Source organism: Anoplopoma fimbria, chromosome 12, assembly GCF_027596085.1.
Source record: "Anoplopoma fimbria isolate UVic2021 breed Golden Eagle Sablefish chromosome 12, Afim_UVic_2022, whole genome shotgun sequence".
In the NCBI taxonomy this organism is placed as follows: Eukaryota; Metazoa; Chordata; class Actinopteri; order Perciformes; family Anoplopomatidae; genus Anoplopoma; species Anoplopoma fimbria.
The window spans coordinates 198,021-213,592 of NC_072460.1; the positions used below are offsets into that span (position 1 = coordinate 198,021).

Sequence of the window (15,572 nt, forward strand, 5' to 3'; positions counted from 1 at the left end):
TGTTTCTTATTTCATATTGACAGTCTTTATTTATAGCACAGAGACTCTTTGGGGTGCAGTGAATTGAATACTTGACTACAATCACAACATCAACACAGTTGACTGATGGATTCTCAGTGTTGGCTGGTGTTTGATGATGGAGTTTTGTGGCTCCAAGTTGTTACATGCTGATTCAGTGGTGTGATGCCAAGCCCATTCACACTACAGGTCCACCAGTAAACATAACAAAAATACTTAATACTATTTTTACTTTTCTTCGGAAGAAGATCATGATACGTTTTAGAGGAACTCCATACCAAGTCCCTTAATCAGAAAAACCTTTGTTGCACTTACCTCTTTGGGTTGACACTTTCAACTCTGCTGCACCTCCAACCACACCCAGTGTGGTTTTCTATCACTGTTGGGTGTGGACTGAAGTGTGTCTATTTGTTCCACTGGTGGCATTACGCAACAGTGATGTAACATTGCACTACAGTGTAGTGTTACAACATATTTGGGACGCAGACACGTGGAAAACGTAACTGCTGGATGGCAGTAAAAGCAGAATAAACTTACCAATACTTAAAAAACTGACAATGGGAGAGAACAGCTATATAAATATATAATATAAATAAATTAAAAAACACACACACACACACACACACACACACACACACACACACACACACACACACACACACACACACACACACACACACACACACACACACACACAGACAATAGGACAAAGCTTTCTCTGTTCTCTTTGACTCAAAATTAAAAGTCCTGAGCTTGTAATGAGGCAGTGCCATTGCACCACTTAATCCATGTAAATCATGTGTGTCGAGATAGATTTGAACTGAAGCGTGTGTTCACACCAGGAATTTCGAGCTGAAGGAATCCCCCCTCTGCTTCCCTTTGTTCTTGTCTTTTGGTCTCCTTTGACCTCTGATTTAGTTTGCGGCAAGCGGACACTACCAGCCACAGGAATGGCACTACTCCCATATCCACAATGCCATTTTGGGCCCATTTGGGGAACTGATGACAGAGGATGACCTAAACCATATTGAGAAGCAAATTGAGAACCTGCAGGTCATGCACAAGGTTTCAGAAGTTGAGAAGGAGCTGGAGGAACTGGAGCGGGAGCTTCACCAGCTCCTTCCAGTTTCTGCTGCCCTCAATCAAGGGTACTTCTCTGTCAATCCAAAGCAGGTACATGGCCAAGCTGAAGATCTTCCAGCCTGGTGCAGCAAAATTTCTACCCTGCTCAAGAGTATGGCCATTCTTCTTGCCACCCTGGGGGGGAAAGAGATAGACATCTTGGATCTAATATGTCCTGGATATTCTCAAGAAGAGGCAAGGAATGTGAGCACAGGTCAATCTGAACCAGATGGATCAGTTGGCTCTGGCTTTATTGGACGATCTCAGTCCTTCTCAACAAGAGAGGATGTAGAGAAGGAGATAAAGCAGTGTGGAGTTTCAGTGAAGAACCTCAAGGCCAATTATGAAATTCAGAATGAGCAGTCTGCAGATAACAATGCAAATAGGGTGTACAAGCGCAAAAGGTCACTCCCTGTGGTAAGTCAGTCTAGTTATCGTCCAGAGACAATTTGTGAGGATGAGGTCCCTTGTTCCTCTGCTGAGGTCCCTCAGTTCCATACCAATGGAGATGTACCATTTGTGGAAGAATCAGTCTTACCACTTGTTGAAGAGCCAGTTATAATCGCATCTCATGCTCCTAAAACCTATGCGCCCTCTGAGGTAATGGCTCCAACTAACATTGAACACTTCAGTCAGGTTCTTTCTGCAGACCCCATTTTAAATAATGGTCAACTAACAAGAAGCTTGGAGGTGCAGACAGATCTGAGCTATGTCCAGGAATGCATTGAAATGAGAAAAGAAAGAATTGTCTTCCTGTTCCTCGAACACTGGCGGAAGTATACCATCTCTGAAACTTACCAGATTAAACATACTGGTAGGAGAGGAAATCATTTAGACGTGGGCTGGGATGACTACAACCAATTTAGTGCACAAATTGGTGGGGAGATGCAGAGCGAAGACGATAAACTCCTCCTCTTCATGAAGTCAAAGCAGGTAGTAGGGAACCTGATTGGCCACTGGAGGACAATAATGAGTCAAGTGCCCACACGCCAGATCCGCAGGCTGAGTCGTGCCCAGATGATCTACTGGCCAGAGCACTTCTTGCCACATATCAACGGCTCTCCTGTGAGTTACGAAAGCCTAACCCTTGACCTCTTCATGCTTGGATATTTCCAGTTGTTGGAAATGAACATGTCTCGCAGTGAGCGCAAATTCCGCCACCTCTTGTGCTATGAAATGTTTGACCGTCTTGGCAGCCATAAATGGGAGGTCATAAGGCAGTTCCACAAGGAGGTCATGGAGGAAATTGAGAGAGGGAAGAGAGACTGGGCGGATGGTTTTGAGGACATAAAACACAAGTATTTTGGAGACTCAAATGATGGGGGAGGTGTGATGACGGCTTCTTTACATTCCATGTCTCCTGACATGTCCATCATGCAGAACTCACTCCCTCCCCCACCTTCTCATCCTCCACCTCCTCCACCACCTACCCATCCTGTTCCACCATCACCACAACCTTCCCCACCAGCCTCACAATCAAATGTTCCTCAACCATCATCACCTGCTGCACATGACGCCATATCTGACAATGGCCAGTGTGTGGTGCAGGAAACCCTGCAGAATTCATTGGCGGAAAATACTCAGGGGGATTTAAAAAACAGTGAGCAGATATCATCAAATGAGGCAGTAGTTTCTCATGCAAAAAGTTCAGAGCAGGACCATATGCAGAGCTTGACAACCAAAACTGAACAACAGACTGATGCAACAGCAAAAGCTGAGACACTGCAGGACACAACCAAAAGCACACAACAAGATCCAGTCAATCACGTTCCGCCTCTTACAGTTAAAATCATAGAGGAACCTGATGTTGATAAACCTCCACCCAGGAATGAACATAACGAAGACTCAATTAAACTGATCTATGAGCTAAAAGAGTTCAGCAATGAAGAGATCATCAGATACATTGACCGAAGCTTTGCTTTTTGGAAAGAGAAGGAAGCTGAGCTTTTTGATATCTAACAAATATGTGGACTAAGGGTTCACTAAAAGCCCAGTTCACCTGTACAACCAGAGAGGGAATGCATAAAGAGCAGGATCAGGGAAACTAACCTGCAAAGTGGAGTATGCTTAGAAAGGAAACTAATCTGGTGTGTTAGCTTTTAGGTCATGTCACATAAGGGACTTAACTGCCGCAAAGCAAAGAGCATCCACTTAGCTGTACTAACATCAACTTTTGTATATACTGAAGTGGATGAAAAGAAAGCTTGTGATGTCAAAAAACACAAAAAAAGTGCTACAACTATTTATTTTAGAATTGTTTTGAACCAAGAGCTTTTTTTAATCTAATATGATTGACTGCCGTGAAACACTACTTGAAGGAAAGTTATAAAAAGGAAAAAAAAAATGCCATAAATGTCATGTAGTGTGTTTGTTCAATACCTCTTTGTAATGAAGGACATGACTGGTAAAACTTTGCACACTTTGGATACTCAGTGATTCCTCTGGATTCACTCCAAAATCAAACTCCAGACGGTATCTGGTTAGACAGTCATTGGAAATAAAATAGTGACAGTTTGATAAAACTAATAAACTCAGTAAGGGGAAACACATTCAAATCATTTTAACGTCTCTTTGTGGTTTGAAATCAAAGGCAAAGAAACCATGTCTTTATTGGGTTTGCAAGAGTTTATGGTTACTCGTGGTTCACAAATGACCCTGGTCTTTGAGCCTGAGACCGTGTGCCTGTGAGTATAGATTACAAAGATGAACAGGAATGGTAATATAAGGCTTGGAGAAACAGATCTGAGCATTTTCATTAGTATTTCAGAACAACTGAAAGCATTCCCTTGACAAAGCTATAACCCTCTAAATAAACATCAAATCAATGATTTGTATTCGTCTGTTCCGTGGTTTTTGTTACTCTGTTTATGTGTTGTTGAGAGATCTGTTCAAGCTTTCCATAATTTAAATTTGTGATCCCCAATTATTTGGTTTCTACATTCCTGCTAGTAATAAAGTTTGTTGACATTCATGTGATTACATGATTTCAGTAGTTCTTTCCTAAAACATTCTACTTCAACTGTTGGGGTTACTTAACTGAAAAACATGGCCAACATAAAATCTAATTATTTGAATACAGATCTAGGCCAAATTAATACGTTTCAAATAATCACACTGATATATGCACCAATTAAAGAATGCGAATGCGTAATCCTCTGCTGCCATGCCTGTTCTCATAGTGTCTACTCTGTAGCTTCAAGATTACCTTCAAATAACCCTCTTAGCACCACCCGCTGTCATGCTATCTGTGGCTTACAGGAGCCATAAGAAGGTTACAGTGAATCTCAATCAACTCACAGCTCAAAAAAGGAAGGAAGCAGTCAGCTGGTAAACTTAATGGCCTATATTTACATTTGTATTTATGTACAGAACTTCTTTCAGATTCGATGAATGTAAATGCACAGTATTGAGTGTGTGGTAAATGTTTTTAATACTGCATTATAGTTATACAGTAAAAGTCATGTACAGAACTATCATTTGTTCCACTTTTAATCTACCAAGCTTGCACACCATACAAGGTCAAATATTTATACTTACAGTACTGCTGACACATATTCAACTGACCGTTAAGTCAACATTAAGTCCAGACAATGGACAGCATTAGCAAATAAAACAAATAACAAAGACTGTTAAATTTGTTGAATTGATATTGCAATACTTAACCCACTACATTGTCAAGGAAACCATATCAAAAGATTGTATTTTATATATATATATAAAAAACTATACTGTACAAAACGAGTGACTAATAAGCTATTCATTTAACATGCCAGCAATAACACTACACAAGTTGCCACCAACTGCTAGCACATGATTTCTTGAATATAATAATAACAAAGCAGCGGCCTTGCCTGTAAGTATCAAGGTCAAGTTCCCTTTACTAATATAAGCCAGATAAATGTGAACTTCTCACAACAAATCCCACAGTCATAATCCAGAATGATGTACAGGCACAATCGCAGTGAAACAGTAAAACACAAGTTTTACCTGAATTATTGGGAATTTCGAGAAACTTGCCTGTTAACAATTGATATTGCATCAATTATTGATTGAAGTGGATGCATGCCAGGCTATTACACTGTATTGGCTACACACTTTGGCTCACAGAGATGTAGTTTGTTGTTTGGCGCAAAGGAAGACATGAACCTGCCCCAAAAACAAATCACCTTTTTGGATCCATTGGGTATAGGCTGGGTAACTGAATTTCTAACAGGACAGGTTTGAATCCTGTGCAGAGTTTGCATGCTCTCTCCATGTTCCTCTGGGCTCCATTCAGTGCTCTAGTTACCTCTAACAGACATCCTCATGACATCACTAATGATCTTAAATGGGCAGTGCATTACAGTACCATGGCTGAGTTCAAAAAGTCACTGATGAACTACTTCCACTCACGCAAGTTGGTTTGTACGGATGTATTAACTCAGCACTACAGTACTGCATACACTAAACATTTGTTCATGTTCCTTCCATACAACATAGCTGGATTTGAATGGTGCATAAGTACATCTTTGACTTGTGGATGAGCAGTATTAATTAATAGTCGTTCCAATAGCAATACAACCCACAATTGACCATTTTACTAATTACCAGTTCACATGTGCACTTCTGCACTTAATAGCAAATTGATTGGTTCATTTTTTTAAACTTTTTTTCTTTCTCTGTAATTCCCGAGGGAATCATTAAAAATGTACAGTGTATATAATCTTACCTGGAATCGTGTTTGCCAGGGCAAGTGAAATGCTTCAGTCACAGGAATGCAAAAGGGTAATCTATCTCGTCAGGTGAGGATGAGAAATCCAAGATTGCTGCCCTCTTTCTCTCCCACCAGTCCTCCTCCGATTACAGCCTGGAAGAGAGAAAAGGATCCGGTTACTGTTTGAGAGCACCTTCTGCCAGAATGTCCTGTAAAACAGTGTCCTGGCCATTTAAAAGGCTTTGTCTTATTTTAAAGGAATAGGAGAGAGAGTACCTATTGTGTATGTGTGTGTGTGTGTGTGTGTGTGTGTGTGTGTGTGTGTGTGTGTGTGTGTGTGTGTGTGTGTGTGTGTGTGTGTGTGTGTGTGTGTGTGTGTGTGTGTGTGTGTGTGTGTGTGTGTGTGTGTGTGTGTGTGTGTGTGTGTGTGTGTGTGTGTGTGTGTGTGTGTGTGTGTGTGTGTGTGTGTGTGTGTGTGTGTGTGTGTGTGTGTGCGCTCTATTTATTGTTGTAAGCACATACATCTGTTTACACAGTACACTATATGCTCTATTTACGTACTTCCATAAAGGCCATTTGTCGTTTGAGAATGTGTATACTGGATATATATATATATATATATATATATATATATATATATATATATATATATATATATATATATATATGTAACGTTTCACTAGTTTTTCTATGCAGGAGTTTTCCTGCTCTCTCCAGCATGTAGAGAGGCTTTATGTGAGACTGCAAGCATGAAGCACATCAATACCACCTTTGATTGAGGTCTTCAAAGCCCTTGACATTACACTTTCTAGTATTATAAGTATTATAACCACCTTGAAACTCAAGTTAACTCAAGTTTCAGTAAGCAGGTTTATTGAGTGAATAACTTTGCAGAGTAAGACCATGGAAAAGACAATTTACTGCCACACAAATTGATGTAAGTATTTAAAAACTAAAATGAGTGTTTAATGTCTGTTTTGCATATGTGAACTGTTTGACGCAATACATAACTTTGGGAGACAGCTTATTGCATTGAACATCCATTAAATAGTCATTTGTATTGTTCTAATTAATCCAGCTGTTATAGATCAAATTCTTTACTGACTGGTATGGGCCCTTCTCTCTGTCTCCCCCGACCCCTCTGCCCCTCTACAGGTTGAGGAGGAGGCTGCACGCCTGGCATCGATGCCGGCCTGGAGAAGAGACATGATGAAGAAGAAAATGGACGAAGAGAGGTGAGGAACGAAGCTGGGTTGCTCTGCACGTCTGTTTTCTGACTCATCTTGTACCATGTTCATTATATCCTGGGCCAGTAGGATGAGATCGCGCTAATCAAGTTCAAATATGTTAGTGTTTTTGGGTGTCTCTTCACAAAGATAAAACGACCATTCTTTGTACCATAATATGTTTTTCCAATTTTCAGACACACTTTGGGGCCACGTTATTAGGTAAACTGAGCCAAGGCATCGTACCGGTGGTCAATGAACCAACAGGCTGGAAAGGATCCAGAGAGTTTAGTCGGTGCTGATGCAATAGTATCACACAGTTCCTGCTGAGTTTTATCAGTGTTGTCTCCTCCAAAGGTTGATATCTGGAGGCTGTACATGATGCTGAAGTAAACCTAATATGCCTGAGACAATATGAGATGCATTACATTGAAAGATAACAAAGCATCTTGATGGAAGTATAGCTTTCCCTTTTTTGATTAATGAGTGTATCTCTTTGTGGCCAGTGTTCAGGTAAGATGTGGCATTCAACTTAGTGCCAAGAAAACATTTCCTGCACCATTACACCGACATAATGTCCCCTATATTCCAGATGGAATGGACTCGTGGACATGACAGAAAGTGTATGTTGTTAGTGTTTTTCAACTCTATAAGCATTCGGTTTTGAATGGCATGCTTCTGCACTGTGACAGGCTCTTCTACACAACACTATTGTACTGATCCATTTCATCAGTAGTGTTTCATGCCTTGCCGGACGACTGTTAGTTTCAACAGTTAATGCAGTTGATGTGGACATCTATTATCAGTGATTATATTCACTTAAAGAAATCCTTCTAATTCACTGCAGCGCTCAGAGTCATGTTTCTGATGCTAGATCTCACTGTAAAGTATGTACAAATAAAAACAGTATAAAGCCTCTTTCCCATTAATGTAACTCAAGCAGTAATCAAATCTGTGGTTTACATACTGAGGCACAGACATGTGATTTGCTAAAATATAGTTTGTAAACAAAGTTTTCCTCAACAAAAAAGTAAAGAGTATATATTTAGATGAGGATGGGATTTTGAAATCTTGGGTACTTGCACTGGGGTCTAAGTGTTAAACCTAAACCAAAGTGTTTTGAGTGGCGTGTTCAGGTTTGGTGTACATTATTAGATGGCATTAAACTAAAGATGTTTTAATTATGAGATTACAGAACGTGAGACGCCTGGAACAAAAGATGACAAACACTCTATAACATTCTGTCTCTACATTGTTGTATGAAACATTCTGTTGATCTGTTTAAAAAGATATTTCTCATTTATGTATAGCGTATATAAATGTTCCATTACAGTCATCGCCACTTACTGTTGATTGTATAAAATTCCCTTTTTCGTTTGTCATTGGTCAGCCTTATAATAATGTTCTACTTGCTTTGACTCATTGAACAGCTTGTTGTTGCTGTTGAAGATATTTACACCTTTTCTTCTTTGCTTATGTCCTCCTGATGTGACAGGGAACAAAAAAGGTAAGAAACTATTTATTCCACACAGTAATATTAACATTAAGCTTGATGATTAGAGAACCATAATTGTAAAACTGTACTAGAGACAATACATTTGAAATCAAGTCTTCCATCTAGTGGCCACAAATGGTCACACTATGTCATGGTGTGGGGGTAAAACATTTCAGGTAAACACAGGGTTATATCTAGATGAATCAAATCACATTGTTAAACCACAGATGTTTACTTCTTAACCTATTTCCTTATGTATAGCTAGTAACTGCCAAACACTAAAAGTCCTCCTCTCCACCACACTCACCTGGTGTAGGTGTCATTGCGGCCTAAGTAATGGCAGATATTCCTCCGAGTGTTGTCTAAAATCTTCTGATACCAAAGGAACCCAAACGCCTAGCTTACATTGTCTTTTTAGTTTTTAGTACATTAGGGAAGTTAACTCAGCAACGCTGACTGCAACTAAGTAACGGGGTTACGGTCAATCAACTGCCGCTACAATTTCCATGTGTTTTAAGCATTTTCGTAATTATTCCCCCGAGCAGCCAATCGCATTATATCAACAGAGTGACGTCATTTCACGCATTCTTTTTTATTTTTGTCTTCACCCTGCTGACCTCAGTGCTCAAATACACATTTTGTTGCAGCAGACATTTGGGCATGTCCTAAAAAGTGAGAAAAGCACAGGTGTATGCTAATTAATAAGATAAAAACATCCTGGTGCATGCTTGTTCACTGTTGTGGCTTTCTGGGACACTTCATAGAACCGAGCCATCATTAATAACATTTGTTTCATATGTGCCACTCCTGCCATGAAAAATCATGTGTAGCTTACGTATATATTAAATGCTGGCTTCTGGTTTTAATATTTTGCTATCCGTTAGTTGTTTTCTGGAATATGTACAGAAGAATTTCACTACACACACACACACACACACACACACACACACACACACACACACACACACACACACACACACACACACACACACACACACACACACAGACTCACTGAAATGCACTATATTGCCTGAAGTATGTGGACACCCTGATCCACCACACACAGCACAATGTACTTTTTATGTTGAGAGCTTTTTCCTCTGGTTCTAGTGAAGAAACATTTTAATGCAGCGTTAATTAAGCCAAACTTTTCGACAAAGGCCCTCTCCAGTTTCCCCTGCATACAAGGCCATGTCAAAAGTGTTTCCAGTTCCCAGTTTGGTTTAGAAGAACTAAGCTGACCAGCAGGTAGCCATGACCTCAGTTTTTGAATGAGATGTTGGTGTCAAAACACTTTTTGCCATATCGTGTAATGAAAGAGTACAAGATGCATGACTAATAGGCACATTAGAGAATCAAACTAGAGTACTAATTGTGTCTATATTTTAATATAGAAACTGGTTTAATGTGAGACAGTTTTTATTTATTTCTACTATTATTTTCTGGCCCTTTGTCCACCTTTCTTCATGGGTGCATCTAGAAAAGCAGAGCAGCAGGCCAAACAGGTGAAAGAGATGGAGGAGAAGACGGAGCTGGAGCGACTACGGAACCTGGGTTATGACGAGACCAAGCTGGCCCCCTGGCAGCGGCAGATCATTCTGAAGAAAGGGGATATAGCCAAACAGTGAACTGGGCCGTCTCCCCCTCCAATCCCCCACCCTTACACCCCCACCCCCAAGGCCTTCACTGAACACCTCCCCATCCCTGATCCTCCACCCTGCACTGTACACTGGACAGCGGGGAAAAGCTTGTCTTCTCTGCACCCTGTCTTCAACCTCCGACCGCAGGACCGGTTTGCTGCTGTCCACGCCGGCTTTGAGGCTCAGCGTGGGTGGCATAACTCACCACCCTCCACTGAAAGTCTTACTGGCACAAACTCTTGCTCTTTTAGTGCTAACAATAGCTATGACGTGCTGATTCTCCTGGCTTAAGACATGCTATAAATGCACGTGTACTTAACTATATTAAGTTTATTTTTAGTGTCTATACTTGCTTTCGTGTAAATCAATCGCAGCTATTTCACATAGGAGAGTTACTCAAGCAAAGAGGTTTGTGATAGATTGAAAAGGGGCTAATTGTGAGCATTTTGCCATGGGTTACTGCATGTCTATTTCCCCTCCATTAGCCATACGCACCATTATATAATAAATGGAAAAGTAGCTCTATTACAGTTGTGTCATCTGAAGGTGGCATGGACATACTCAGCAAATGCTTATTAAACCCTGAAGCAGCTAAATGCATTCTGTATGTAGACAATATCATATCTTATAATGTTATATTCCTAGTCATGGGATTTTTTTTATCAAGCTCATAGAAGCACTTTCTCAATGATTTCATTTTACTGCCACAGTTGTAACCCTAACACTGCTCAAACTAACTCTGTTTCTTTAGATAAGTGTGTTGTCATTTCTCTGTGGATTTGGAATATTGATATATATATGATATTTTAAATAATGTAAAGAATATGTAGCTGTGCAAATTTAATTTGACAAAATATCACTGGAAAAATGAACCAATTTAAATTTTTCTATATGTGACCTAAATGTTAAGCTATTATGATCATGAATGTGAATTGTTGCGTGCGTGTGTTGCATAATGTGTATCGAGCGTGTTGACATGTATTATTAAGCACATTTGAACCTGGGAACCTGGAATTTCAGTGAAAAACAAAAGACAAACAATGTGAGAACAATCCTGCAAGATGGCCATTCCAAAAACCAAGAGCAGCATCCAGAGGCCTCATCTGCACACTGAATATTGCAAAAGTAGAGAAAAGACATCAGTTTGTCCTGCGTCCCGTTCCGGCCTTCGCCCCACTAACCTGAAGGATAAATCTTTGATGAGCAGATCTGCTTACAGAATAGAGAGAGCTCAATGTCTGCCAGAAACGGCCGTAACATTAGATAATTAGATCATTTCAGCTGTGTATTCATAATCTGCAGCTTCAATACTCAAGCATCTGATTATAATAGATGAGCCAGACTTATACATTGTATTGTATAATTCACGTTCGGGAAGATCATTTTTAAGTGACAGAACTGACACCAAAGGTTGATAATTATACAGTAAAATGTATTCATCATTTATTAACTGTTCCCTCCAGTTCCACATTTTCAAACATTCCTTGGATTCTCACATTTTTTAGGCATGGGTTCATCAATTTGGGGTTAAATGTTGAAATTTGGGAAAACTGTGTTGAATGTATGTGAGTAACATTTGAAATGTAGGCCGAGCATTAATCTGTGATATTTAAGAGTAACCGAAGTCAGAAGTCTCTTGCTGAGCGTGACACATAGGTTTTCCCACACAATGGAAAATGTTCTCTATGTTTACTACATTTATGTTAGATTTACATTTTTACAGATGTCGGCTATCAAGCATACACATCATGTCATGAAATACATGGTCCTGGTTGGGGAATCATTTGGAATTATTCAAATGAACTCTCATCGGATGCCATATGATGTTGAAATTAAAAATGATGTAAACGTCATTGCCATTTGATTTTCTATATATATTTAAACTCTGTATATAGTGACCCTCTCAGATTGTTGTTGTTTCACTGTTTCCATATTGCATTATATTACATGTCTCAGCCTTGCTTGAATAGAATGTTGGCTAATTCATGTATAATTATATTTTCAGACTGTTAAAATGAAGACAATAAATCTTTAAATCACCAAACAACTTCAGAGTGTGTTTGTGTTGCTTCAGAAACGATACAATCCAACAGCGCAAATATAAAAGTTCCCAAATAAATGCCACCTGAAGCTTCTAATTTTAAGTTTTTGTTGAGGTTGATTCCCTTCTGGTTACTTTTGAGGTGTTTAGTATTTTATGTTAATTCTTATATGAATACAACCAAAATACCACCAATGGCAAATTAACAATAGTAAAAATACAAAATAATAAATATGCAATAGAAAATAACTAGAAAAATGAATAAACTAACAAAATAGTGCTGCAGACCTATGTTACATGCAGGAGTACTTCATCTACTAGTTACTGCTTCAGAATCCGTTTGATGGGAAAACTCAAACAAAAAAAATCAGAAATGTAGGGAAGCATTTAAATAGATGTTTGCACTTTAATGTAGTCCACATGCAGTCATTAATCAGTGACGAGGCTGTAGTTCCACTTGTTGGTCACCAGAGGGGGACAGAGAGCTATTTGCCTTCATGGAGGGAGACACTGATGGATATAAAGAGAAAGAGGGAACATGTTATCTTTGTGTATTTACAAAATGCTTTTGATCACATGACGTTACATTACCAACTCAACCCGAGTTTTTAAAATGCATTTTATTGAAATCACTTTTTATGTTTCAAGGTTGATTTGTGAAGTAAACAAAGCTCCAAAAACACAATAAAGCTGCTTTTCTGGGGAAAAGTTGCGTCTGTTGCTGTCGGCTTTTACCTGCCAGTTTACGATGATTGATTGACACTTACCTGTCGTGACGTAGGCAAACAGAGGAGGAAGTGAGAGGAGAAGAAGAAAAGTAGAGAGGAGGAGGAGCAGAGGAGCAGGAGCGCGTCTGCTGCTGGACTCACCTTTACTCACCTTTACGCACCTTTACTCACCTTTACTCACCTTTACTCACCTTTACTCACCTTTACGCACCTTTACGCACCTTTACGCACCTTTACGCACCTTTACGCACCGGCCAGCTCTCTGGAAACGAGGCTGTCGTTTAAGAAGAAGACTGGTGTTTGTGTCAGGCCACCTCACCTCTCACAGGTAAGGCGGCTGTTGAACTCAATGTTTGTTGAACTGTTATGAACCATGGGAATGTGAGGCAGACATTTTTGTCCCCACCCTAATCCCTCTGTCAGGCAGAGAAGTTGTTGGAAAAGCAGCAAACAGTCTGATTTCTTTTACTGTCGGAGTTCTAACATGAAGTCATTTCAGTCTGCAGTCAAAGCTGTTGTTCTCTTCTCTGTGGCTACAATGACATGTTTATAGAGTTAACCTGCCTGTGTGTCTGGAGTATTAATAAAGGATTGATTATTATTATTATTAATCACACTAAGTTTCTGTGGCGCACAGATTGGCTGGAGAAGTTTTTTTCTGTGTGCCTTGTGTGGGAGTGAGCAGTGTGGGAGTGAGCAGTGTGGGAGTGAGCAGTGTGGGAGTGAGCAGTGTGGGAGTGAGCCTGAGTCACGGGTTAAGTCCCTTGGAATGAGTTTGAGGACGGACACAACTGGGACTCGTGTGTGAGAGGGGTACTGAATCACGGCTTCTTTGCTGGGAAGAGATCTGGGAGCCCCAGTGTGGGTCACTGGTGGTATTCGAGGATCATCCAGACTGGTGACACTCACATTACCCCTGTTGTTTTCCCATGTCTCCATCTAAGGTGCTAGTTTATATACATGTCTATTTTTCCCTCCTCTTCAGACTCGTTTGATGTTGTAGGTGCTGAAGATCTCAGTAGACCGGGCCGAGGTGACGCTGGGAGGACACCATGTCCCGAAGCCAGTTGGACAGCCACAGGGGCGACCAGGCCCCTCTAGCTCTGGAGAGCCACTTCTCCACAGAACTCCACATATCTGAGCCTGGCGATGACTGCTGCCAGCCACAAACCCCCCACAACCCAATCTGAAACATCCACACCCCAGGAAGACGTCGTAGGCAGCCTGGTTGTACCTCAACGGGTAGTGTTGAGCACCCAGAGTCCTGCAGCCCGGAAGGTTGGCACCAACCAGCTCATTCCCAAGAATTTAGCCAGCCGGCATAAAATCCGCCACCACACCACCGTGGTGACGTTCCCAGTGGGACTTGAGAACTCCAGCAGTGGGACCCGGAGCCGTCACTCAACCCAGGGGCCAGATGTGTCCTGGGAGGATTATGACAGTGATGGAGACGGTTTTGCTTTGAGGAGGAACCGCAGGAACAAGTCATACAGAGCGGCTGTGACCAGCCTGGACATTGAAGCCATGGCGTCGGGACGAGGGGCCACGCTGAAACCTGTCGGAGAGGACAGAGCAGCCAGTCCTGGTCCAGCTCGCAGCCCTGGGCGCAAGGTACAGGGGGGTGGGGAATCAAAGGACAGTATTTTACTTTGACCATTTATGGAATTCACAGTTGCAGATGGCTAGCAAAAAATTACTGTAAAAAGACCTTTTAATCCACTTATCTGTTGAATGATATGAATGTTCAGTAATTCAGGTGTATCAGAAGCAGTTGGCTAAATGAAAGTGGCGATTTCATTTTTAGTTATGTTCTTCAGACAACATAGAGCCCAGCTGGTACAGTTTTGTTCTTCTATCAGATTCATATGTAACAGCCAGCATAGACCTCTGTCAAATTCTCCTTTAGTCATAGTGATGGTACCAGAGTACACTGAAAAATGCTACATTTAAGCATTAAAAGAAAGAGGCAGTGCTGAAGAGAGAATGAGATATTAGGAGAATAAATAGAATAAAAACTGGGTATTATGGAGGCACATGCGTTCCACAGCGTTAATCTCAGACTGCTGTCTCCCTCACAGCGAACCCTGGGGAGAAAGAGGAACCAGAATCAGCGTGGGTCCTTCAAAGATGGTATGTTCACTATGTGTCACTCTGTCCACTTCTCTAAATTTGGCCATAGAACTACAAATAGATGGGAATAACAGTGACATTTGTCTATTTTCTCAATGAAAATGATAATATAAACATATGGATACAATAAAATCTATTGCATGTCTTCTAAAAAGATCCCTTGAGGCAACATGAGAGGACGGAACAGGAAATCTCTCATGCTGAATGCCCGATTTTTATGTCTTGACTTGAAATTTGATGTCCTGTGCCTTCAGACACCACCACTCCTTCAAATATGATGTTGAGTAATTTTCCAGGTACAATCATGCAGAATTAAGAAGGTTTTATTTAACAGTTGTGTGTCCACTTGTTGAGCCGATATCTCACTGGGGCTGCTGCTCTCTGTGAGAATCAAACCTGTGACCTGAATGTCTCTGTATTAATTCCAGTAACAACACACTGCAGAGAGAAACCTGCATTTATATCCAACTCCCAATCAG

At 40.7% G+C, this 15,572-nt stretch overlaps 2 protein-coding genes across 2 annotated transcripts in view; both read left to right on the plus strand.

Annotated features, from left to right (window-relative positions):
- Positions 1-10,185, plus strand: part of espn (espin) — a 40,138-nt gene extending 29,953 nt beyond the window's left edge. The window contains exons 12-14 of the mRNA XM_054609898.1: positions 6,989-7,068; positions 8,555-8,566; positions 10,035-10,185. Of these exons, the coding sequence (XP_054465873.1) occupies positions 6,989-7,068; positions 8,555-8,566; positions 10,035-10,182 (240 nt within the window). The 3' untranslated portion in view covers positions 10,183-10,185. The remainder of the gene's footprint in view (positions 1-6,988; positions 7,069-8,554; positions 8,567-10,034) is intronic.
- A 2,829-nt stretch (positions 10,186-13,014) lies between these two features.
- The window catches only part of arhgef16 (Rho guanine nucleotide exchange factor (GEF) 16), a 12,385-nt gene continuing 9,827 nt past the window's right edge, over positions 13,015-15,572 (plus strand). The window contains 4 exon segments of the mRNA XM_054608919.1: positions 13,015-13,291; positions 13,949-14,134; positions 14,136-14,574; positions 15,042-15,093. Of these exon segments, the coding sequence (XP_054464894.1) occupies positions 14,016-14,134; positions 14,136-14,574; positions 15,042-15,093 (610 nt within the window). The 5' untranslated portion in view covers positions 13,015-13,291; positions 13,949-14,015.